Here is a 25,556-nt window from a genome sequence, read left to right on the forward strand (position 1 = left end):
TGATAAGGACACAAATAGAAGCTAAATGTAATATAACAAAGCCCCTGATACACAATCTAATCACCTCAAGCCTACAGCACAACAACCATACACCCCTTATTCCAGAGGAAAGGGAGGAGCCCACTCTCCACTGAAGGAAATACAATCAAGGTGATATAATAGATAAGCCTAGGATTAAGGAGAAAAGGCACCATTACCTCATCACACAGTTATTTCAAACCCACAGCACTCCCCCCTTCCTCACAGGGGGAACGGACGGATTTACCCCCGTCCCCTCACGCGCTTCCCCCCTCCTACCCACACTAACCTAAGTCCGTCTACGGTGTGGAGCTAGTGACCGGGAACACAGAGCGCCATTTACGGACAGCGCAACGGAGTGCGGGAATATCATAAAATTCAACGGACAAGCGGACCAATGAGAGAGCGAGTTGAGGGATAAGTGCGCGTTTTACCCGTGTGCGCGGATTTGACGGTGCGTAAGCGCGTTGCAAGGACGGGAGATTTCACACACACACACACACACACCGGAGCGGAGCTACTCCAAAGCATATAACAGGGATATTTTTAGAAAAATAAAGAATTCTAAGCTCCCTCCCCCTAGCTATAGTGTGATAGAGGAAAACCAAATCAGTTCTTGACAGCAGTTCAGACCCTCAACATCTATCTACCCCTACCAGCCTACTCTACCACCTCAGAATCCAACTAGTGATAAACACAGCTAAGCTATATTTTTGTAACTAAACTACCAACCTAGTGATAAAAACAGTGTTGGCTGTTAGGCTAGAAAGCCTCTAGTGACAAACCATTTATTCTATTTACTTTATAACTTTGCGTCCCGCCGTTGAACCGTGCCCCGATGGAACAGCCGCAAGCGCCAGGAGGTGACCAAGCCCCAGGATGGCTCCAGGATGACCCTCAGCCGGCTCCAGCCGAGTACCGCAAGCTGATGCTGAGTAACCTGCCAGAGTTTAGAGGACCGCCCAAGCAATCCTGGAGTTCACATATCCGCAGACTCGAGATGTCATGGGCGGCTTACCGCGTGCCACCCCATGACTCCCTCAACCGCCGCAACGCCCTTTTACTGTCACTGGTAGGGCAAGCGGCGGAAATGGCGTCCCATCTGTTTGGCGAGGCAGGCCAAGCCTTGACCTACGAACAGGTCAAGGCCGAGTGTGAAATGCTATTTCGTCCTGCTTTTGAATCCCAAACGCTTAAACAAGCGTTTAGGGATTACAAGCAACACTCGACAGAACCTATACAAGCGTACATATCAACTAAGTGTGCCTTGTATAGGGACGCCTACGGCCATGAGGATCTCGAGTTGTTGGTGGACGAATTAAATCGTGGAATTCGTAACGCCAATGTAAAACGCATCATGATGGGACATGAAATTACGAGTGTACCTGAGTACACTCGTAAGGCCATGTTTACCGTCACCATGATTACCAAGCAACTGAAGGAAGGTGTGTGCTTAGTGGACTCGACCGACGGGCTGACTGGATCTGCCTGCATCCAGTTGCCCCAATATGACGAGTCGGAGCCAATGGAGATTGGCGCCTTGGCTCCGGGTCTCCACCAGATGGGGAGGGTCGCTCCAGATGACAAGGTTCCAGGTCGCTGCTTCCGCTGCCAGGGGAGAGGCCACAGAGCTCGAGACTGCCCGACGCCGATGGAAGTTAGCCTAGAGGAGAGACGCACCCAGCCACGCCGTGACCGTTCTGCCAAGTGCGAGCGTTGCCACTACGACGGTCACACGGCGGCCGAGTGCAGAGCTGACTGGGCCCAGGTAGCCAGCCGCAGGCGCACCGCCGACAAGGGTGCCCCTCCAGGGAAGCCCAGCAGAGTGGCCCACATGGAAGGGAGCGCGCCCCCAGCACCACCGCAGCAAGCAGCCGCCCCCAAAGCCGCGGACCGAGCCGACGGGATGCCGCAGTTTGGGACCGTTCCAGCTAGGATCAACGTACTGGGCGGCGCGGCTGAACCCAACCGGGTTGGCCTGGGCTTCAGTCTCAACCACCTGGGGCCGGAGCTGGTGCAACCCTACAACATCGCCGAGCCAGAAGTCCTGAGGCCCCAGCCTTTTAGCCTCAACATGATGGAGCCTGCTCGGCCGAGCCTACCCAGCAAGAGTGGAGGGGCGCTACCCAGCGTCCCTGAGACGATGTACGGGGAGGCCCTGGCGGCCGCTGAACGAGAGAGGCAGGAGGCGCTAGCCAGCGCATCAACATCGATGTATGGGGCGCCACCCGGCGCCGCCACCTGTGATGACTGGGGGGTGCTATCCAGCGCCTCCCACCTGGTGCCTGGGGCGACACCCGTCGCCGCCACCGAGATACCTGGATCCTGGAACGAGCCAGCCTCCAACCTGGTGCCTGGGGCGACAACCGTCGCCGCCACCGAGAGACCTGGATCCTGGAACGAGCCAGCAGTCCCAGAGGAAGGGGTGACACCCGTCACCCCCAGCCAGCCAGCGCCACCAGCCTGCAGGGAGAGCCCAACTACGTGCCATCCAGAGCCCCCTGCCAGCCGAAGGAATCCAACTACCCAGCAACCCCAGTCGAGCCAGGATAAGTTAAATTTGATAAACGTGTTGTATCCAAGCCATTGTAAAACCCCAGCCTTGCCTGTGCCCCCTGCACCAGAGGCTGGGGAGATTGAAATTTGGGAAAATAAGGACTTGCCTGTGCCACATGCACCTGAGTTCCTAGGGCAGGGGAGGGACGTGAGTAAGGGCGAGCCTGTGCCACACGCACTTCAGCCCCATGCCACTGGGCATGCCTTGGACCAGGGAAGGGACCACTTGGGGCTAGGGGAGCCGACACCCAGGCAAGTGCCAGTCGCCTGCCAGTCTGTCATTGGGGAGGGTATCGGGGTGCCCCGGCCACACAAAGATAACGCTCAATGGAAACTTGTATCTAGCCAGGAGCAGCCCAGCCGTGTCCAGCCCCAAGAAGCAGCCGTGACCCGAGCCGAAGATCCCCAGCCGCGTGTGCGAGGTAGATGGCTGCCTGGAAGCTTCTCTCACTGGTGGATGGTCCTGTGGGGCATCCTGCTGGCAGCCGTGTGGCCTACAACCAGCTACGTCCTGGTGGGATGGGACTGCGCCAACCCCACCCACGTCACAGCCTACAATAAGGAGAAGATGTGTAACACGGAACCCTTACACCAGGAGGTGCCCCTGGGCCATGAAGTACACGTCCTGCAGCAAGTCAAGGTGAGGGAAACAACAGGATACAGTTGCCAGCTCACTGTGTCCCAGTGGACATTCAGGTGTGGGGTATGGGGCCACCTCAAGGTGACCTCGGTCCCCACCCTCATGAGGCCAACCAAGATAGATCCAGAAACGTGCCGAGACCTGGCCAGGAACCGTGTCTACACGCTGCCAGGCAAGACCCAGCCACTGACGTTCCAACTGAACCATCCCCTGTTCTTCACCCTCGACATGGTGGGCGCCCTCGTCAACAGCCCCGAGGGGGTGGGTTGTGAGGGGGAGGACGTCCACTTCGAGGGCCAGCTGTACCGCAATGAATTAGTGCTCCAGGAGCGACGGCTGCTGGTTAAGGAAGAGACCTACGTAGTAGAGGATGGACGGGTGGAGTCCCAATCTGACCACCTGACCTTGGAGTGTCCCCATTCAGAGCTGTCCTGCATCACTGGGGAAGCCACCTACGTGTGGGATCACCTGGGGAGAGATTGCCCCTTGAGGCTGATTCGCAGCCTCCAGCCCAGCCTAGTGATGGATGCGTTCCTGGTTGACCATCAGGCCCAGTTTTTCATCAACATGACCAACCCCACCTCAATAGTGAACTGCGACTTTGAGGCCCATGCCACCAACCACCCAGCATTGTTCGTGGCAGCTGATCCAGCCACGGCAGCGCTACCCAGAGTATCGGCCAGGGATGTGGATGTTCCCCTGCAGGCCCAGATACATGCAGGTTATATTGGATTTACTCTGGAGACCCGCATGAAAAGCACAGCAGCAGAAGAAGTGGCGGCCAACTGCTGGAAGCTCCAGCAACTAGACCCGGCCCACCCGGTGCGCGTCCAGGGGAGCACGTTCTCGGTGCTGAGGGGAGATGTCCTGCTCCAGCTTACCTGCCAACGCAATAAATATGTTGTCCGTGAACACAAGGAGTGTTGGGACAAAGTGCCAGTAGAGCCCACAGGGTTTGTAGACGCCGTGACACGAGTGTACAGCGGCCACGCCACCAAGATTCCCTGCTCCTCCACCTACCCCCTGACTGTGCACGCGGAGGAAGGCTGGATAGAGTTAACCCCCGCTCCTAAGAAGAGGCCACCCCCGCTGGATACGCCTAGGCAGCTGTTGACAGAACCCTTGGATGACTTCAGTTCAGGGGGTTTGTATTCGCAGGCCGAGTTGAACGACTGGCAGCAGCTGCTGGCGTTCCCAGCATATAAGAGCGCCATGCTGACCGGCCTGTCCTATGGGTCATGCGTTCAGCAAGGCAGCTGTTCGGCCACAGGCGACCATGGGATAGTGTCCTACAACATCGACCGACTGGCGGAGGACGGAGAGGCCGCCCTGGATGTCTGGGCTGGGTTCAGACAAGCTATTCACGAGTGGGGAGATGGCGCAGCCATATTGTGTCTGCTGTTGTTGATCCTCAAACTGCTGGGGGACCTAACCATCATTTCCCTGGCAGCAGCACAGGGAGGCGTCCGAGCGGCCTTGAATGCGGTGTCACAAGTGTTCCTGTACCATCCAACTTTGTATAGGAAGGCCCTGGCTAGAGCCAGGCTCACCCATGCCAAGTCCCGGGACTTTTCAGTAGACTGGGATGCCATACCCATCGGCCGGGAAGCAGCCGAGGAAATGGTGTCCATGCAATCAACCGATAGCGGGCATGACCGCCCAGGTAGGCCAGGACCGCCCTCTGGCCGACCCCGCGGCCCCACGGGAGGGCAGGCCGCTGCCCAGACGGTCAACCTGGCAGCCAGTGCCCCAGCCGCGGCCAACAACAACCAGCATGCCCCACTGCTGAATGTCCCAGCAGCAACTGTGCCACCTGCCAACCTGACACCTGCCGGCGTTGAACAACGTGTCCAACCAAAGCCAGCCTCTGCATTCTACCCCACGTTGGGAGCCCACCAACCCTGAGGAACACTCACCACTAGGATTCCATTGAATCATTATCGCTTGTATATATATATTAGCCCTAAAGAAGCGGACCGAAGGCCTCAACCACTGTCGGAAGTCTGGTAGGGAATTCTCTCCCAGCCTTCCGAGGGGAGAGTTGTGGTATTCGGCAACCGTGAGCAATGCATATGGCACCCCTGACCGGGGTTCGGTGGAGGGTCAATGGCCCTCCCCAGAGTCCTGGGGAAGGGGTCTGATGACCCCCTCCCTATGCCTAGAATTAATGATTGAATCTGTCATGTTTTATTATGGTTAACTGTATTCTTAATTCCCCCCCACCCTTTCCAGGGATGGGGGATCATTATTGCCCAAACTGACTATTGTATATGTATTATAATGCTTTTATGTTATGATTATTTATTCCTATCCATGTAGTTATTGTTTGTTGTATATAGCTTTAGTATCCTTTAAACCTTCAATAAAGTGACAACTGAAATAGATGTTGATTATTATCTAGTGAATGCTAGAGAAGCGTAGCTTCTCTATAGTCAGGTGTCCACGTCTGTCACACTGCCGTAATCTAATTGAACTCCGGTGTCTGCCATTTATCCTCGGCGGATACCACACTTGGTTGTTCCATATAGTAAATCGCAGGCTTTAGGCTATATTCTGAGATAAAAAACCATTAATATTAATACATTTTAAACACATTACTTCAAGTGGCTACCCTCTTATTATCTAGGGGCTCTGTATTATAAGATTAAAAATTGCCTAAAACCATTCCAAGACCTACATCTTAAAAGGAAACAGCCTAAAACCCACTCTGAATCCCATGTAAAGCTTCACTAAATTGGAGAACTCAATCGGTATATATTGAAATCTTAATTTTCAGACAAAAACCTTACTACTTTATATTCTTAACTAGCGGCTACACCCCGAGAGGCCTCTAGATTTTTTTTTTTGGGGGGGGGGTGCCCCCCCCATCATTTTTAGTTTTAGTTAAAAAAATTTTAAAAAAAATATTTTTTTGGTGGGCGGGGATTTTTTTTTTTTTTTTGGGGGGGGGGTTGGGGGTGTCCCACCCCCCAAGAAAATAGTTATAAACCTTCCCGGGACCTATGAGAAGCTACCCTGTTAAGGAGAAACGGATCGGTTCAGCGGTTTGCGAAATCCTTCGGTACAGACAGACACACAAACATCCTGTTACTTTAGTATAAGGACTAGTGGCTGCGCTCAGACAAAAAAAAAACCAACTTTAAATTTAAGAAGTGCTTATTTTTCCTTAGAATTTTTAATATTTTGTAAGAACATAAATGTTCCCCTAATCTATGGCACCCCTTATCTTCCTATCTGAGACAAACTTTATATTTATATACATAATATATATATGTATATAATATGTTTTTCTAACTTTCATAAGTCTACAATAAATGGAAACATCATATTTTGTAGTTTTTGTTATCTATTATTGAACTATGGAACACAGTAATAGTGTCTGACTGATTATGACGTAACAAAAAAATTAGCCAACGAGAGGCCACTTTAAATTTTACCATAAGTCAATAACGGCCTCACAATGGCTAATTTTTTTTTGTTACGTCATAATCAGTCAGACACTATTACTGTGTTCGAACTATGTATTTTTCAAAGAAGGTGTCTTAACTTTTATTTTTATAGCTAGTCGGTGTTTTTAGTAAGTAGTAGATGTAAAATTTTCCATAGAATTTAGATATGCAATCGGTTTTTTTTTGTAGACCTCTTACTTTTTAAGTAATTTAATTTTTTTTAAATGAAGTCAGTTTTAAGGTACTAAAACGCAACAAAAAAAGAAGAAAATTGCCATTATAAGCAAAAAAAGTAAGATCTTTAATTTGACATCTTACTTTTTTAATTCTGTCAGGTAATTATTGAAAAAATAGATTTTTAAACCTCGGTTTAATCAAAACTTTTAACGTAATTATATCCTATCACAGGCATAAAAAATATGGGTTCATATATACCTTTAGAATCAGAATAAAAATAAAAGTTAAGACGCCTTCTTTGTGTAAATCCCTACAGTTTGGGTTAAACTCTACTCATCTCTCCAGAGAACTACAGCTTGTGGAGAATTTTGCTCTACCAGGATATTATCTACAAGATTTCAAGTACTTAAGACAGTTTGTCCTTTTTTTAAAAAAACGACAAACATGACTTAACTTAACATGTAATAAAATATGCACTCTCCTGCAAATTTCTCCACAAGGGCTAATTCTGTAGTTGCATTGCTCTGTAGAGATTCAAAAATTCAATATTGTGTCCTTATCATCATTGCTTGAGCATAAATTAAACAGTTTTTTTATTAGTTTTTTACCAAAATTGTAAGGTTTATATAGAAACCAACCTACCTGGATATCCTAGTCTGTGTTGTGTGTAGTTCACAGGAAGCTAAACAAGATGACCTACCTAGCTATATACCAACCTACTTGGATATTCTAGTCTGTGTGGCGTGTGGGCCACAGGAAGCTGAACAAGTTGACCTACCTAGCTATATACCAACCCACCTGGATATCCTAGTCTGTGTTGCGTGTGGGCCACAGGAAGCTGAACAAGTTGACCTACCTAGCTTTATACCAACCTACCTGTATATCCTAGTCTGTGTAGCGTGTGGGCCACAGGAAGCTGAACAAGTTGACCTACCTAGCTATATACCAACCTACCTGGATATCCTAGTCTGTGTGGAGTGTAGTCCACAGAAAGCTGAACAAGTTGACCTACCTGGCTATATAACAACCTACCTGGATATCCTAGTTTGTGTGGCGTGTGGTCCACAGGAAGCTGAACAAGTTGACCTACCTAGCTATATACCAACCTACCTATATATCCTAGTCTGTGTAGCGTTGTGGGCCACAGGAAGCTGAACAAGTTGACCTACCTAGCTTTATACCAACCTACCTGTATATCCTAGTCTGTGTAGCGTTGTGGGCCACAGGAAGCTGAACAAGTTGACCTACGTAGCTATATACCAACCTACCTGGATATCCTAGTCTGTGTGGAGTGTAGTCCACAGAAAGCTGAACAAGTTGACCTACCTGGCTATATACCAACCTACCTGGATATCCTAGTTTGTGTGGCGTGTGGTCCACAGGAAGCTGAACAAGTTGACCTACCTAGCTTTATACCAACCTACCTGTATATCCTAGTCTGTGTAGCGTTGTGGGCCACAGGAAGCTGAACAAGTTGACCTACGTAGCTATATACCAACCTACCTGGATATCCTAGTCTGTGTGGAGTGTAGTCCACAGAAAGCTGAACAAGTTGACCTACCTGGCTATATACCAACCTACCTGGATATCCTAGTCTGTGTTGTGTGTGAGCCACAGGAAGCTGAACAAGTTGACCTACCTAGCTATATACCAACCTACCTGGATATTCTAGTCTGTGTGGCGTGTGGTCCACAGGAAGCTGAACAAGTTGACCTACCTAGCTATATACCAACCTACCTATATATCCTAGTCTGTGTAGCGTTGTGGGCCACAGGAAGCTGAACAAGTTGACCTACCTAGCTTTATACCAACCTACCTGTATATCCTAGTCTGTGTAGCGTTGTGGGCCACAGGAAGCTGAACAAGTTGACCTACGTAGCTATATACCAACCTACCTGGATATCCTAGTCTGTGTGGAGTGTAGTCCACAGAAAGCTGAACAAGTTGACCTACCTGGCTATATACCAACCTTCCTGGATATCCTAGTTTGTGTGGCGTGTGGTCCACAGGAAGCTGAACAAGTTGACCTACCTAGCTTTATACCAACCTACCTGTATATCCTAGTCTGTGTAGCGTTGTGGGCCACAGGAAGCTGAACAAGTTGACCTACGTAGCTATATACCAACCTACCTGGATATCCTAGTCTGTGTGGAGTGTAGTCCACAGAAAGCTGAACAAGTTGACCTACCTGGCTATATACCAACCTACCTGGATATCCTAGTCTGTGTTGTGTGTGAGCCACAGGAAGCTGAACAAGTTGACCTACCTAGCTATATACCAACCTACCTGGATATTCTAGTCTGTGTGGCGTGTGGGCCACAGGAAGCTGAACAAGTTGACCTACCTAGCTATATATCAACCTACCTGGATATTCTAGTCTGTGTGGCGTGTGGGCCACAGGAAGCTGAACAAGTTGACCCACCTAGCTGTATACCAACCTACCTGGATATCCTAGTCTGTGTGGCGTGTGGGCCACAGGAAGCTGAACAAGTTGACCTACCAAGCTATATAACAACCTACCTGGATATCCTAGTCTGTGTGGCGTGTGGGCCACAGGAAGCTGAACAAGTTGACCTACCAAGCTATATAACAACCTACCTGGATATCCTAGTCTGTGTGGCGTGTGGGCCACAGGAAGCTGAACAAGTTGACCAGCTAGACCACTCAAGCACTGGCAATAAAAACAAGGATGATCAAGATGTATTAAAAGTCTTCAAAGTTTTTATTTTGTTTTCAAACTTATTAAGCCAGTACATAAAAAGACCACTAGTTAATTACAGACAAACAGATATTTTTAAAAACATTTTAATAAGAATATGCTACGATTTAATGAATTGGAGTAAGATTAATTAAGGGTTTGTTAAGTACATACTTACCACTGAGTATATAATAATAGAAATATTGACAATTAAAAGAAAATAATAAAATTTTACTTACATATCTGATCTGAATTGTGTGATGGTTCACTTCCACTTCCTTCATATTCTTCATCAGACTAGATAGATAGATAGATAGATAGATAGATAGATAGATAGATAGATAGATAGATAGATAGATAGATAGATAGATAGATAGACTTAGGTTTTTATGGACATGTAGATAAAATAAAACTATATTTGCTGAAATGTGAAGATTTATTTAAATGAGTGTAAGAAATCTGCAATTGAACTTTGTACAATGATGCTAATTTTTTCCTAAAAAATTCAAACTTTTGCCCTTGAGAATTTCCCCAAAATCTTAAGTTTGAGTAGTAATACCACTAACAATAAACAGGGAAGGAGGAGACATTGGGCTGTTTATTACACTAGTCCCAAAAGTCTTATAATAACGTTTTCTAATTCGTTGGTTCAACAACCTTTGGGACTTTTATTGAAATTTGATTTGTTGGTTCATTTAGTTGAGTGTCCAAAAATTGTAATCTACAGAAGGGGTTATTTTATCATCTTTGGGGATGTACATTAATTTATCGGCCATTGTGCTATCCATTTAGTTATCTGCTGACTATAAAGCTTTATTGTGCGCAATTCTAGAAAAAAATCAATCTATTTCCAACACAAAAAAGGCTGGGATAAACCTATCAATACCATGATACAATACAATACTACTAATACGTTTTTATCAAGATTCTCTATAACTTCAAGGGGCAGCTATCAGTGAAGTAATTTAACTACATATTTGTTTATTTTGCTAACGGCTACGCCCTTAGAGACGTCTAGGGGCACTAGAGGATAAGGATGAAGTGGGGGGCTAGGGTCAGCTTTACATTATACTTTAAAAAGAAATTTTTTAAAAATAATAGATTTAGCTTTTTTCCAAGGGTGATTTTACTTGATAAGGTGGAAGTACCATCCACCAAAATAGTTGTAAACCTTTCTTGGACAGACAAACAGACATACACACACACAAATAGACATTCTGTTCCTTTTACATAAGGATTTAATCTTTATATAATGACATTTTTACTTAGTTGTTTAATATTTATGTTTAGTATGAGTTAAAACTGTACAAGTGCCTCACCGTACGACAATCAGAGAGGGAGGTGACATTGGGCTGTTTATTACACTAGTCTCCAAAGTTTCTTATCCGTTGGTTTATCAATTTTGGGGACTTTCATTGAATTTTGATTGGTTGGTTCATGAACACTATTTGTCATCCACAGAAGGGATAATTTTATGTATGATCATTGGGGATGTATATAAATTTATCGGCCATTGTCTTATCCCTTTAGATCCCTGTCCCACAATACAATGAGAGTTTTTGTTGTATTTGCAATTCCATTATATGTTTTATGTCTACCAATATTGATATGAAATAACAATGGATTTATTATTACTTGGATCTTACACCAAATTATCGTGTACTCTAATAAAGTGAAACTTGTAACTTGCTAAAATAACGATCCACCCCCTTTACCCCCATACCCTTTCTCCTCCTGGATGAACGAACTGGCCAATAAGTGGTGTCTATGTTAACAACCTAAATGGACAACAATTTTTCCCCTGTCATAATATCCACGTGTATTTTATATTAATTATCTATAATACAAAGTAGAACGATGTCTGTCTGTCCGTCTGACCGTCTGTCCGTCTGTCTGTCTGTCCCTTAAGATCTCGGTAACCACTGAACCGATCGGATTCTACTCTTCAGGGTATCTACCTATTGGTCCTGTGGTGGTTTTAAGCTATTTTCTCGGGGGGTGGGACACCCCCAACCCCCCAAAAAAACAAAAAATCCCCCCCCATTTTTTTTTTTTTTTTTTTGAAGGAGATTTCCATGGTCCTTTACGCTTTTCGCAATAATTTTTTTTATCACCTCTTGGGGCAAAGCCCCTAGAGGCTAGGGGCGAAGCCGCTAGTATTGATATAAAATAACAAGGATACTTGTGTACACGAAAACATAGCAATTATCCTATTATATAAAGTAGTAACCGTTTTTTGTCTGTCCCGAAGGATCTCGCTAACCGCAGAACCGATATAGTTCTCCTTTACAGTGAAGCTTCATATAGGTCCTGGGAAGGTTGTAAACTATTTTTGGAGAGGGTGTCTTCACCCCCCTCCCCCCTAAAATATTTTTTCAACTCTTTGGAACTCAAATTTAAAATGGGAGGAGGTCGACATTTCCCCCTCCTACCAGTGCCCCTAGAGGCTTCTAGGGGGCGTAGCCGCTAGTCCTTATAATAAAGTAACAGGATGTCTGTCTGTACTGAATGATTTCGTTTACCGCTGAACCGATATGGTTCTCCTTTACAATATAGCTTCTCATAGGACCTGGGAAGGTCCATAACTATTTTGGGGTAGGGTACCAAAGCCCTCCCATGAAAAATAACCCCTAGAAAAAAACATCCTCCCAAAATTTTACTAAACTGAAAATAAAAAGGCCTTTTTGGGCGTAGCCACTAGTATGTATAGTATAATTAGATTAAGTAAAAATATTTAAACAAAATAACAAACAATAAATATAACTATTAATGTAAAAAAAAAACTATTTTTAAAAAGGTAGCTCAGTAATTCTTATTTTAAATTTTCAGATGCTCAGACGGACATACCCTGATTATATATAGTAGCTGTGCTACTCATATAATGTAATGGAAAATAATGCAACCTATCAATACAATTATCAGGGCTCGGCAGCCGAGCATAAGCCTCGGTGAAAGCGTCATTTTATAAATTCAGCTTGATGTCTAAACCTGTTCCTAACAAATTATCTTTAAGGAGAAAGCGTGAAGTGTCTTGTGTGACGTCAAAAAAATACGTCTAAATAGGAAGGATGAGAGGAGAAGTGGGAAAGGAAACCCCAAAAAAGAGATGGATTTTTATGACGTTACACATGACACTTTAGGCTTTCTCTCTTTTAGGACCTTTTTTGCACAAAAGCGACCTAATCCGCGGCTGAGGCACAGCTGCCTTGCCCTAACAATTATTGACCAATATAAAAATAATAACACACAAGTTATTAATTCTATGATTAAAGCAATAGGATGTAAGTATATACTATATACGTCAGTGTTAACTGAGACCATTTAATTTGAATTATGATCTTTAGGAAAGCTTTTTTCAGTATAGCTTCGAAACTGATAAATATCCACTGGATTAGAACCAAACAAAAACATCATGTATCGTATTGTATTGCGGACAACTCACCATGAAAAAAAATCACAAAATTAGTACCAGTTTTGTTTGCCCAGGACTTCGGCCCCATGGGTCTATTAAAAGTGGTATTAGTATTACAAAAAAAAACGAATCAAGGTGCTAAAATAAGTACCAGTTTTTTTTGCCCGGGGTAAAAGCCAACACCCTAAGAAAGACTAAAATACATAACTTTTGTGTCACTTTTGAGGAAGACGATTCCTGTGACGTCATATACATTTCAGAAAAAGAAAAAGGGAAGGGGGGAAGAAAATCTCTTCAAAAGAGATGGGAGAAAAGGGAATCGTCTTCCTCCAAAGTGACACAAAAGTTATGTAGTTAAGTCTAAAAACACTAAAATGGTTTTTGGCTATTTTCTTCATTTAAATCTCTTTAACTAAAAGCCTAAATGTGTTTCTAAACAGGCTATTTAGGGCCAAAAAAGCTCATCAATCTTATGCTTAAAATGCATTACCTTAAGAGTGTATTGCAATTTAAATTTTATATGTAAGTAGGTCAATTTTTACTGTTGAAGGAGTACAACAATACAAAGATGGAAATTTATTTGCGGTGTACTTTCCCCCTCGCATAAAAAATGCAAATTGCAAACAATGATGACAGCATCCAAAAAGCGATGCTCCAAAATCAGAAGGAAGGACAAACGAATAAAAACTCTTGCAGAGTGTCATAATTTAATTAACAGTACATTAATTTGTAAGTCAAAACAAAAATTTACTTAAATTTGTTGCAAAAATGCGCTATTACAGGATACAGTAAAAAGACATACTTCCATATTTAGAATTTGGTTATAGAGATGCCTGGCTTATAATATTGTTGTATCTTGTTGTCCTAGGAATCATTAATCAACAACTAAGATAAATAGGATAATTATATCATATAAAAAGTTGTTGTCAATAAGTTAAAAAATCAGTATGTCTTAAATGGACGTACAAATTTGTTGGTAATGATTATACTTCATATAGGAATCACCATGAAGAGTTTGAAATCGATAGAAAAACTCTAACATTTCTAAATTAACGAAAAATAATTACAAAAAGAAGGAAAAATATTTACATATGCGGAATTAAATGCCCACCGATTTATTTATATGCATTGCCTATTTAAATTAAACTGGGTTAAACCTTTATGTTAAGAAATGGTTGAAATCAGTCCAAGTCATTGATTTCACTCAAAAAGCAAAGCATCTCTTTTAGGGTGGGGCGATTTTGGATTTTCACATTAGTAGACATTGGGCCAATATAAAACCCTATGAAACTTGAAAGAGGTTTTTTAATCCAAAAACAACTGGCGCGCGGGGAGTATAAAATGTGAAACTTTTGAAACTTGAATGGGGCTTATCATACAAATATATGACTTCCACAACTTATGATAACAGTAAAATCTAAAAAAAGGGGGGGAATGGACCCACTCTAATATCTTTATTGATCCATTCACATGTAGCACAGCCATCCTTATGTTTGATTATGTAAAGTGCCAGTAACTTAGTTGCTTATAAGCAGACTTTAAAGTTTCAAAATATCTATTTATTGGTTAAAGATAAATATGATATGTATACTATGAGAATGGTTCTCATTTACAGTGAGGCTTTTTATAAGTCCTGAGATGGTTTTAGGCTTTTTATTGGTTAATAACTAATATGTTTATTTACGTAAAACATGTTTAGTTTGTTAGCTAATTTATAGTTCAATTGGTTAGAATTAAACTGAAATTTAGGGTGGAAGTTTAGACCAATGAAGTAAGACATTATTGAGAATAATGAAATCATATGATTGTAATAGGTTTGATGAAGCAGCTTTTAGTGCCAATAAAAAATGACGTCATACATTACAAATGACCAATGATAGACAGTATATACATTTTAATTGACAAATGGTAGGCCAGTATGACGTCATTTTTATAGGCACTAAAATCCGCTTAAGATTTTATAAACAAGAAAGCACCTGTCCAGAATAGCCACTGCCCTCCTCTTGGTCTTCAAACCTAAGAAATTGGAAAATAATTAATAAATATTTCGAGATCAAAACGCGTTAGTTTTTAAGCATCTAGGAGATCTATATCCGGAGGGCACAAAAATAGTCTAAAACCATCTCAGAGCCTATAAGAGGTTTCACTGTAATAAAGAACCATATCGGTTCAGCAGTTAGCGAGATCCTTTGCTACAGACAAAAAGGCTTATTACTTTATATTATAGGTTATAAGTAATATAAATATATATTTTTCTTCAGTAAAGCAAAACATCATGCAACTAATATTTTACGGTAAAATTTGAAATTATATGATTAATTCTGGTTGTTAGCCCCGAGGGGCCAAGAGCCCTGTATAACAAAACTGGTATTAATATTATGATGTTTACTTTAGTATTCGTGGGAAATTGTCTGTAATACGATGTTATTTATGATCTTTTAGTATGGCCGAGAACCGGTTCAAATCATGCGGATATTAATCGGTTTCAGAGTCATACTGGCAAAATCTATTTATCACTTTGTGTACAAAATTGACAAAAGTACTTCAAAATACATTATTTTTTTTCATCAGAGTTAAAAGCTTCGCCTCTTGTAGTTAAGATTGATAATTATTAGGGTTGGGCCGGATATCAGGCCGGATAACGGTTATTGAAACTGTCCGTATATCCGGCAAAAAAAGTATCCGGCCCAACTCTAATAATTATTGCATCTAAAATATTTACCTATTAGTGTTGTCGACAGGCTTTTGTTTTTCATCTTTGGTTTCTAAAGTAAAATAATTTATGTAGGTTTGATATTAGCAAAACATGCGATATACATCAAAAGGCTTGGGTTAATAAAACTGTTATTGATTGTATGATTTGTAAAACATATTTGTCTGTAATACGATGCCATATATGTTTTTTTTATAGTGGCTGAGAACCGTTTCTAATCCAGCGGACAAATATCGGTTTTTAAAGTCATGCAGGAAATTTTTTTAAGCTAGTTGACTGGTTTAAAGCACCAGTTCAAAAATTAATGATTCTTATTTTAGCTAGAGTGGCCTTCTAATTCCCTATTATAAGTTATTCAAAAGTTAATCTTATATAACAGCCAAACAATGTAAGTTTCTAACAGACAAACATTTTCAATTTTATAGTAGCTCTGCTATTAAAATATGGATTATTACCTTTCGATTTTGGAATGTAGGGTTTCGGTAGCGAACACAACTCACTAAAATACAAAAGAAAAATGAGAAATTTAATTCGACGATTTTTAACTTTGACAATTCGAAGATTTTTCTATTACAGTTTGATTATGAGTATTTTTATATCCCTCTATTAATTAAAAACAAGGATGACAACATCCATAAAAGCGAAGCACTGAAACGGTAAGACAAACGGACATTATCACTTGTATTTTGTCAGAACTGAATTAGCAGAATATAAATGTATAAGAGTCGAAGCAAAACTATAAGCAAATTTGTTGAAAAACTGCTTGATACAGGTTAATGTTTATGGACATACTTACATCTTTAGGACTTGATTATAGAGTTTCTTCGCTTTTAATATTGTACTTTGTTGTCCCAGGAATCAATATACCAAAAATCAGATCAAACGGATAATTAGATCACATAAAAATTTGTTGTTAAAAAAGTAGAAAAATCAACATGTTTAAAATGGACGTACAGGCATTCTGGTAATAATTATAGAGTTGCTACGCTTTCTAAATCGTACCTAACTACTACAGGAATCATCATAAAAAGTTTGAAATCGATAGGACAATTCTAACATGCCTAAACTAAACTAAAGAAAGCTATCTGTCTCGAACGGACGGACGTACGGACGGACCGACCCTAATTATAGAAAAGCTTCGCTTTTAAAAATAAATGTTATCAGGGATGTTATCAGTGTTCAGTGGCATTTTTCATGTTTTAAATAGCTCGATCTAATGCATTTCACGGTAAAATATTCCTGGTAACGATTATCCCCCAAAAATAGACTAACTTTAATGGCTGCTAGCAGCTAAACGGCTTGACGTACTTGTCATGCCTGCACACTGTGTTTAGCGGCATAGGAAGGTCTATACATAGCTTAGATCCAATGATGCACAGGGAAAGCTTCATAGATTTTTTTGAGATAATCGTTACCATTAACATTTTACCGTGAACTGCACTAGATCCGACTAGGTATCTATTGTAATACTCAACATAGTTGACCTAATTTCTAAATGAAAGGATTAAATCTTATTAAAAAATACCTTACCCTGTAATATTCAGGGAGTAAGGATCCTTGGAGTGGAAACTATACTTGGTACCCAAAGTTTTAGAAAACAATTTGGATTAAACTATTTGGGAACACAGTAATAGTGTCTGACTCATCATGACGTAACAAAAAAAATTAGCCAATGAGAGGCCACTAAATTTTACCATTGGTCAATAACGGCCTCTCATTGGCTATTTTTTTTGTTACGTCATAATCAGTCAGACACTATTTGGGTACTTTTATGAAATCCTGGTTTGTTGGTTTAAACTTGCATTAACCAAACGTTTCAACAGAAAGGGTAATTTTGTTTATCATTCATAATAATGTTAGCAGGGGCGTCCAAGCTTTTTTATTTAGAGGAGGTAAAATTTTTTTAAGGGGGAGGGGTAAAATGGCGCTGGACATTTTTTTTACCCCCACCCCCCCCAAAAAAAAAAAAAAAAAAAATTACCCCGGGGGTAATAATTGCTTGGGGGGGGGGAGGGGGTAATTACCACTCCAAAGCAAATGGAAATTTTTTTTAGGGGGGGTAATCAACCCTTTACCCCCCCCCCCCCCTTGGACGTCCTTGGATGTTAGCCATTTTATCGTCCATTGTCCTATACCTTATAAGCTCACTGGTGAATACAGGAATCTAAAGGGATTAGACATTAGGGGATAAATTGAAGTACATCCCCAATGATTATACACAAAACTAACTATCCTTTCTGTAGAAGTTTAAACTTTGGACACTTCAATCACTGCACTGGTACAACCAATCAAAATTCATTTAGAGTCCCCAAAGTTGTTTAGCCAACGAATAAGCAACTAATAAGACAAAGTGAATTATAGAGTATCTTCGCTAACAAAAATGTAATAGTAATCTGTAATACAGTTTTTGTATAAGAAAATAGAAACATAATAATCAGAAATACATATGATTAATCTTAATTATGGGCATCTAATTGTATTTATTATTACTTGGATATGGCACCAGATTTTTATGTACTCTGATAAAGTGATACTCGAAGCTGGCTAAAATAAAGATACCCTTAACCATCCCCTTTAACGCATCCCCTTACCTTCTACTGGATAAACAAACTGACCAATAAGTGAGTTCTATATTAGCGAGCTAAATTGACGACAAATTTTCCCCTGTCAATATATCCACGTATTCTACATATATCCATTAATTTATGATATATTTATGATTGAGAGTATGTCCAACTACACATGCATTTATACATTAATCCTTATATAAAAGTAACAGGATGTCTTCTAGATTTATGTTTGTAACTTTTTAGCAAAAGTCTTGATAAATAAACGATGAACTGATATGGTTGTCATTCAAAGTGAAGCTTCCAATAGGTTAATGGAAGGTTTACATCTTTCTAGGGGAAAAAATGAAGTTAGGGTCGATTTTTAGGATTTGATTATAAATATGCTTCGCTTATAATATGGTACATTGTTGTCCTAGGAATCATTACATCAAAATCAGATGAATGAAATAAAATTATCATACAAAAAGATGTTGTAAAAAAGTTTAAAAATTAGCATGTTTTAAATGGACGTACCGACTTTCTGGTAACGATTATAGAGTTGCTACGAACGGACTGACCCTTATCATAGAAAACATTCCCTTTCAAAAATAATTTTTCAAAAGATAGTTTGTGCAAAAATATTGTGTCTACTAGATGTATTTTTGTTTAATCTATGAATAATTTGTCTACTAGATGTATTTTTGTTCAATCTATGAATAATTTGTCTACTAGACGTATTTTTGTTTAATCTATGAATAATTTGTCTACTAGATGTATTTTTGTTCAATCTATGAATAATTTGTCTACTAGACGTATTTTTGTTTAATCTATGAATAATTTGTCTACTAGATGTAATTTTGTTCAATCTATGAATAATTTGTCTACTAGATGTATTTTTGTTCAATCTATGAATAATTTGTCTACTAGATGTATTTTTGTCCAATCTATGAATAATTTGTCTACTAGATGTATTTTTGTTCAATCTATGAATAATTTGTCTACTAGATGTATTTTTGTTCAATCTATGAATAATTTGTCTACTGGATGTATTTTTGTTCAATCTATGAATAATTTGTCTACTAGATGTATTTTTGTTCAATCTATGAATAATTTGTCTACTAGATGTATTTTTGTTCAATCTATGAATAATTTGCTAACTAGATGCATTTTTGTTCAATCTATGAATAATTTGTCTACTAGACGTATTTTTGTTTAATCTATGAATAATTTGTCTACTAGATGTATTTTTGTTCAATCTATGAATAATTTGTCTACTAGACGTATTTTTGTTTAATCTATGAATAATTTGTCTACTAGATGTAATTTTGTTCAATCTATGAATAATTTGTCTACTAGATGTATTTTTGTTCAATCTATGAATAATTTGTCTACTAGATGTATTTTTGTCCAATCTATGAATAATTTGTCTACTAGATGTATTTTTGTTCAATCTATGAATAATTTGTCTACTAGATGTATTTTTGTTCAATCTATGAATAATTTGTCTACTGGATGTATTTTTGTTCAATCTATGAATAATTTGTCTACTAGATGTATTTTTGTTCAATCTATGAATAATTTGTCTACTAGATGTATTTTTGTTCAATCTATGAATAATTTGCTAACTAGATGCATTTTTGTTCAATCTATGAATAATTTGTCTACTAGATGTATTTTTGTTCAATCTATGAATAATTTGCCTACTAGATGTATTTTTGTTCAATCTATGAATAATTTGTCTACTAGATGTATTTTTGTTCAATCTATGAATAATTTGCCTACTAGATGTATTTTTGTTCAATCTATGAATAATTTGTCTACTTGATGTATTTTTGTTCAATCTATGAATAATTTGTCTACTAGATGTATTTTGACAATATGCTTTGAAGTCTGAGTGTACCATTAGTTTGGTTTTACACAAAACAAATATGTAAGCAGTGGCGTGCGGTAGTGGGTGTCTTCACCCCCTTATACAGGGTGTTTTTTTTAATAAGACAAAAATATTACTTAATTTAACCCACTTGCCATTGACAGAAGTTAATGATCTATATCTTAATTTCTTCATTGGGTTGGGGAGTTTTGTATAAGAAAAAAAAACTTAGCGATTTTTTACAAATAATGCCTTAAAAACCGGTTTTTCCAAAGTACCTATTTTTGGAAGATTTTTGGATCATGACAAATTTAAAGGGTGTGCAAAAATGCATACATTTTTAAAATTTAAATTGCACAGCTTGTGTTAATAGTAGAAAATGTTACGCACACCGTTAGAATCATCATAAACTCAGGTTTTTAGATATTTAAGAACTATTCCTGTGATACGCATAGTTCAGGAGCTACGTGGTAAAATGTCCCAACTGACTTGAAACTTTCCAACCTTTCTCACATTTTCCAACGTAGCTTCTATACTACAAATAGCATAAGTATGAAACATATATTTCTAAAAACTAGAGTATATGACGATTCTAACGGTATGCATAGCATTTATCTACTATTAACACAAGCTGCGGAATTTAAATTTTAAAAATGTATGCATTTTTGCACACCCTTTAAATTTGTCATGATCCAAAAATCTTCCAAAAATAGGTACTTTGGAAAATCCGGTTTTTAAGGCATAATTTGTAGAAAATCGCTAAGTTTTTTTTTCTTATACAAAACTCCCCAACCCAATGAAGAAATTGAGATATAGATCATTAACTTCTGTCAATGGCAAGGGGGTTAAATTAAGTAATATTTTGTCTTATTAAAAAAAAACACCCTGTACATTTAAATTAGGAAAGTTTTTTCCTCCCATTTCATCACCCCCTAATGATTTCACACATTCCTGGTGAATCGCTGTGCTCGCCACTGTTTATATTTTGGAATTCTTATTTTAATAATCACGGAAGTCAAAGTTTTTTTTGGGGATGGAAGGGTATTTTTACTTTTAGGGTTAATAAACCTCCCAAATAGAAAAAAATGTTCAATTAATAATTCAAACTAATCGGTCAAGCGGATAACTCATCCGAACGATCGGACAAACATCGTTCTACTTTGTATATTTTGAAATCAATCCAAATAGGGGGGGGGGGGGTCAGTTTTTCTTTTTATTTTAAAGTCAGGTTGGATGAGGTCATATTTGATACTGCAGGGTTAGGGCACCCTGCAAGGTTTAGGCATATCAGAAAAAATATTTCCTCCCCCTTATCTTCAGTTTATTTGAAAACAAGGGGAAGGGGGGCAAGGGAGATTCAGTAGACAATTTGACGGAAAGCACCATTTTAATTGAGTATTTCACAAATGATTTATTTTTGAAAAATGTTTGTATTGTTTTTAACGTCTTTAGTATCTTCCAATTCATTGTATATTGTTTACCAGGGATCTAAAGGAATAAGACAATGGCCGATAAATTGATGTACATCTACAATGCTAATACACAAAATTACACCTTCTGTAGATTACAATACTTGGTTGAAACGTTTGAACGCTCCACTAATTGAGACAACCATTCAAAAGTCCCAAAAGTTTTCAAGCCACGGAATACGAAAACATTATTGTAAAACTTTGACTAACCTGACATCTTCCGGATATTCTGACACTAGAATCTGCTCTATATCTCCCTAAAACATATCATTAAATTATTTTGGATTTTCTAAGAAAGCATGTAAATACCTATAGATAAATAACATGGAACATATTTAACGCATCATATAACGCAATAAAAATATTAGACAGAAACCAGTTTTGTAAGTTCCGGGCTAACAAAACTGGTATTGATATTATGATTTTTATTTTAATATTCGTGGAAAACTGTCTGTAATATGATTCTATACATAACTTTTTAATATGGCTGAGAATTGGATTTAATAAAATTAATATCAATCGATTTCAAAACTGGAAATACTTTTTAGAAAACATTAATGTTATTTTTGCTTTCAAATTATGAGATCAACATTGTGTTAAAATACAAGTTTAATTCTTAAAGTAAAGGAATATGGAGGGCATTAGCTATATGTAACTCTTAAGGACTCTGTCCCGATTTTTTATTGGATCTTTGATATTAGCTAATAGCGTCGAAAGTTAAAACACAGCCTACAAAAGAAAGTAACTTACTATAAAATGAGAAGGGTCGCCCGGCACCACCTGGGACATGTAGTTCTTTGAATTATACATCTATACTTAATACTTATACATTTATTGTTTGATTCTTTGTTTAAAAATTTGCAAAAAGAATTAGTCAGCAATTTGAATTCTCAAAAATTATGCTGAAATTTCTTGTATAAAATATTTGAAGAAAATTTCATAAATTGTGCTCAAATTAGAAATAATCAAATAATCGTTTTGTTTGTGTTTTATCGTATAAGGAAAAGTAGAAAGGTTTTTTTCTGTAGATTAAGATTTCACAAAACCGATGCAGTTCTCCATTTTAGGGAAACTTCGCCTAGGTCTGTGGATGGTTTTGGCTATTTTTGAGAAACTTTGAATATCCAGTTAAAAGTTTTTAAAATGTTAAGGGGAACAAAATTTTAAAGTTTAAAACAAAAAAAAGTAAAATGTTTTAGTCATCAACAAACAAAGTTTTTATAATAGTTATTTATTGTGTAGTATCATAGACAGCTTTCCGCAGATATTAAAATGATATATGTAGTTTTGTTAGCGCCTCAAGAGTCAAGGGGCCCAAGGACCGGGGTAACAAAACTGGTATTTATTTTAAAATTCGTGGAAAATTGTCTCTTATACGATGTTATACACCACTGTGGGCTAGAATTGAATCAAGACAAAAGTAAGTGCCGAGCCCTGGGACCTATGTATGGTGAAAATAGACATAAAACCATGATGATTCCAGGTAAAACCAAAATATTTCAGCGGGGTCTTTTTGTTTTATTTCAATTTTAAGTTCTGAAAAAAAAATGAAAAAAATATGAAAATCTTTAATAAAAAACAAACAAAAACTGTTTTTCAAAATTTTTTTTCACTAAAAGATACAAACAACTTATATACATACTATAAGCTTTAAAAAAATCAAAATTTTCAAATTTAGGACTGCCTTTCCAAGGTTAGAAGAAAAATCCTAACAACGAATTCTAACATATTTCTGATCAACATAGCAATAAAACGTCTTTTGCTAAATCTTTAACATCAAAATTAAATAGCACTTACTAAAGACTTTTTTTCATTTAAACTTATACTTTTTACATTATTTAACTTTTAAGATTGTGTTTTTTTTTAAAGAAAGGTTGCGTGATTTTTTTTCTCATAATTAATTTATCTTAATATGCTGCATTATAAGTGACTGACATTGTAGGCTGTGATGGCTTAGAAAACTCAATACCAGTTTTGTTAGCCCAGGCCATCGGCCCCTCGGGGCCTACAAAACTAGTTTTAATCTTTTTATTTTTATTTTACTATCTGCTAAAAGCTGTCTATAATCCCATACAATAAATAACTATTAAACATACCAATTAAAGTGAAATAGGGATCTTAAGGGATAAGACAAAGGATGATAAATTGATTACTCCTTCTGTAGATTAATATTATTGGTTAAAAAGTTTGGACTTTGCATGTTTGAACCATCAAATCATTAATCAATTCATAAATTATCAAAAGGATGAGAAAATGTGTTTATAAAACTTTGGATATGATTTACAATTCTATGTCCAGTTCACTCCCTCCCTCCTTCGTTAAACATACACTTATATATAGACAGCAAGACATCCTGTTACTTTTTGTCTAGAGTTTTAGGATCTTTTGTTCTATCATACAAATTATTTAAATATCCTGTTTTGAAAAGCAGAATGCCGTTTTAAAATTTATTTTGCTAATTATAAGAGGGAGGGGACATTGGGATGTAAATCACACCAGTACCGTCGTTAGCTCAAAAAAATTGTGTACTTTTACTAAAATTAATGGAATGGTTTCAAACTAATATTTTACAAACATATAATCAAACAATAATTTTACATAAGAAATGGTTAGTTTCCTTGTCATAATTTGTGGAAATCTACATGTATCACTTTATTGTCCTTTGTCTTATCCCTTAAGATCCCTGAAAGAAAGAAACAAGGATGACAACATCAATAACATGGATGAGATGGGAATATGGACAAGCAGTTTTAAAAAGAATTTCTTTAAATCCTGAAACCTTTCTTGCGTATTTTATAATTTTAATATTTATAGACCTTGACTGATATACAAAGTAAATTGTTTAGGGAATCTTCACAAAAAATGCAGCCGTCTGTCTTGAATAGCTGCTATACAAATTAAATTTCCCCTGAAAACAGACAAAAACAAAACTATTCAAAAGTACCCATAGTTGTTAAGTCAAAGAATAAGAAATGTCTTTATAAAGTTTAGAGACTAGTTTATCAAACAGTCAATTGTCCTCTCTATTTCTGGGACACATTCCATATAAGTTTCATTTTTAAAAAACCTAGAATAAACAAAACAAAATATTTTTACTAAAATATAAGCCAACGAATAATAAATTATTATTATAGAACTTTTTAGACTAGTGTTATAAACAGTCCAAAGCCCCCTACCTCCAATGTATGATAAATAATTGATTTTATACATGATAAATGCATGCAAATCGGCAAGAAGGGAGGAAAAATGTGACTGTTTATTTGTTTGTGTAGCCATTGTTTCTTAGTGTTTGGACCTAAGTAGTAATGAAGAAGGATGAAACACTTTTGTTTAGCTACTAGGGCTATTAAGCTCCACGCTCAAGTATATTATACCTTGACCCGCTGTCACAAGTGAGCTACTCTTTATTACCTCACCCTCGCCGAGTATGGCATGTGACTATAAATTATACTGGTACCAAAAGTTTTTATAGACACGTTATCTAATTAGTTAACTGGTCTTTTATTAAATCTTAATTGGATGGTTCAAACTAGCAGTGTCCACACAAAAGAAAACTTTTCCTATTTCTAAGAATCTTTACAGTTCTTATGTCCCCTTCTTCCCTGTTGTTTTGTTGTTTACAATTAAATTATACTGATAAATAAATTCTTCAATTTATGAAATGGTAGACTTAATATGGATCAAGGGGACATTGGAATGTAAAATTTGCTGGTACCCAAAGTTCTTTATAAATATTTTCTCATTCATTGGTTCAAAAACTTTGGGAACTTTATTTTTCATCTTGATTGTTTGGTTTATACTATTAGTCTTGGTATGTTTTATTGATAATTTATGAATTAATTAATGATTTGATGATTAAAACATGCAAAGTCCAAACTTTTTAACCAATAATATTAATCTACAGAAGGAGTAATCAATTTATCATCCTTTGTCTTATCCCTTAAGATCCCTATTTCACTTTAATTGGTATGTTTAATAGTTATTTATTGTATGGGATTATAGACA

At 38.3% G+C, this 25,556-nt stretch overlaps 1 protein-coding gene across 1 annotated transcript in view; it reads right to left on the reverse strand.

Moving 5' to 3' along the window:
* LOC145326662 (uncharacterized) overlaps positions 1 to 25,556 on the reverse strand; it is a 106,981-nt gene that overhangs the window by 6,879 nt on the left and 74,546 nt on the right. The window contains exons 17-22 of the mRNA XM_080170029.1: positions 21,762 to 21,808; positions 16,119 to 16,162; positions 15,673 to 15,715; positions 14,927 to 14,966; positions 9,778 to 9,835; positions 9,439 to 9,511 (exon numbers count right to left, since the gene is read on the reverse strand). Of these exons, the coding sequence (XP_080026155.1) occupies positions 9,439 to 9,511; positions 9,778 to 9,835; positions 14,927 to 14,966; positions 15,673 to 15,715; positions 16,119 to 16,162; positions 21,762 to 21,808 (305 nt within the window). The remainder of the gene's footprint in view (positions 1 to 9,438; positions 9,512 to 9,777; positions 9,836 to 14,926; positions 14,967 to 15,672; positions 15,716 to 16,118; positions 16,163 to 21,761; positions 21,809 to 25,556) is intronic.

The sequence above is a fragment of the Acartia tonsa genome, chromosome 8 (genome assembly GCF_053477335.1).
Source record: "Acartia tonsa isolate MP-2025a chromosome 8, ASM5347733v1, whole genome shotgun sequence".
Taxonomy (NCBI): Eukaryota; Metazoa; Arthropoda; class Copepoda; order Calanoida; family Acartiidae; genus Acartia; species Acartia tonsa.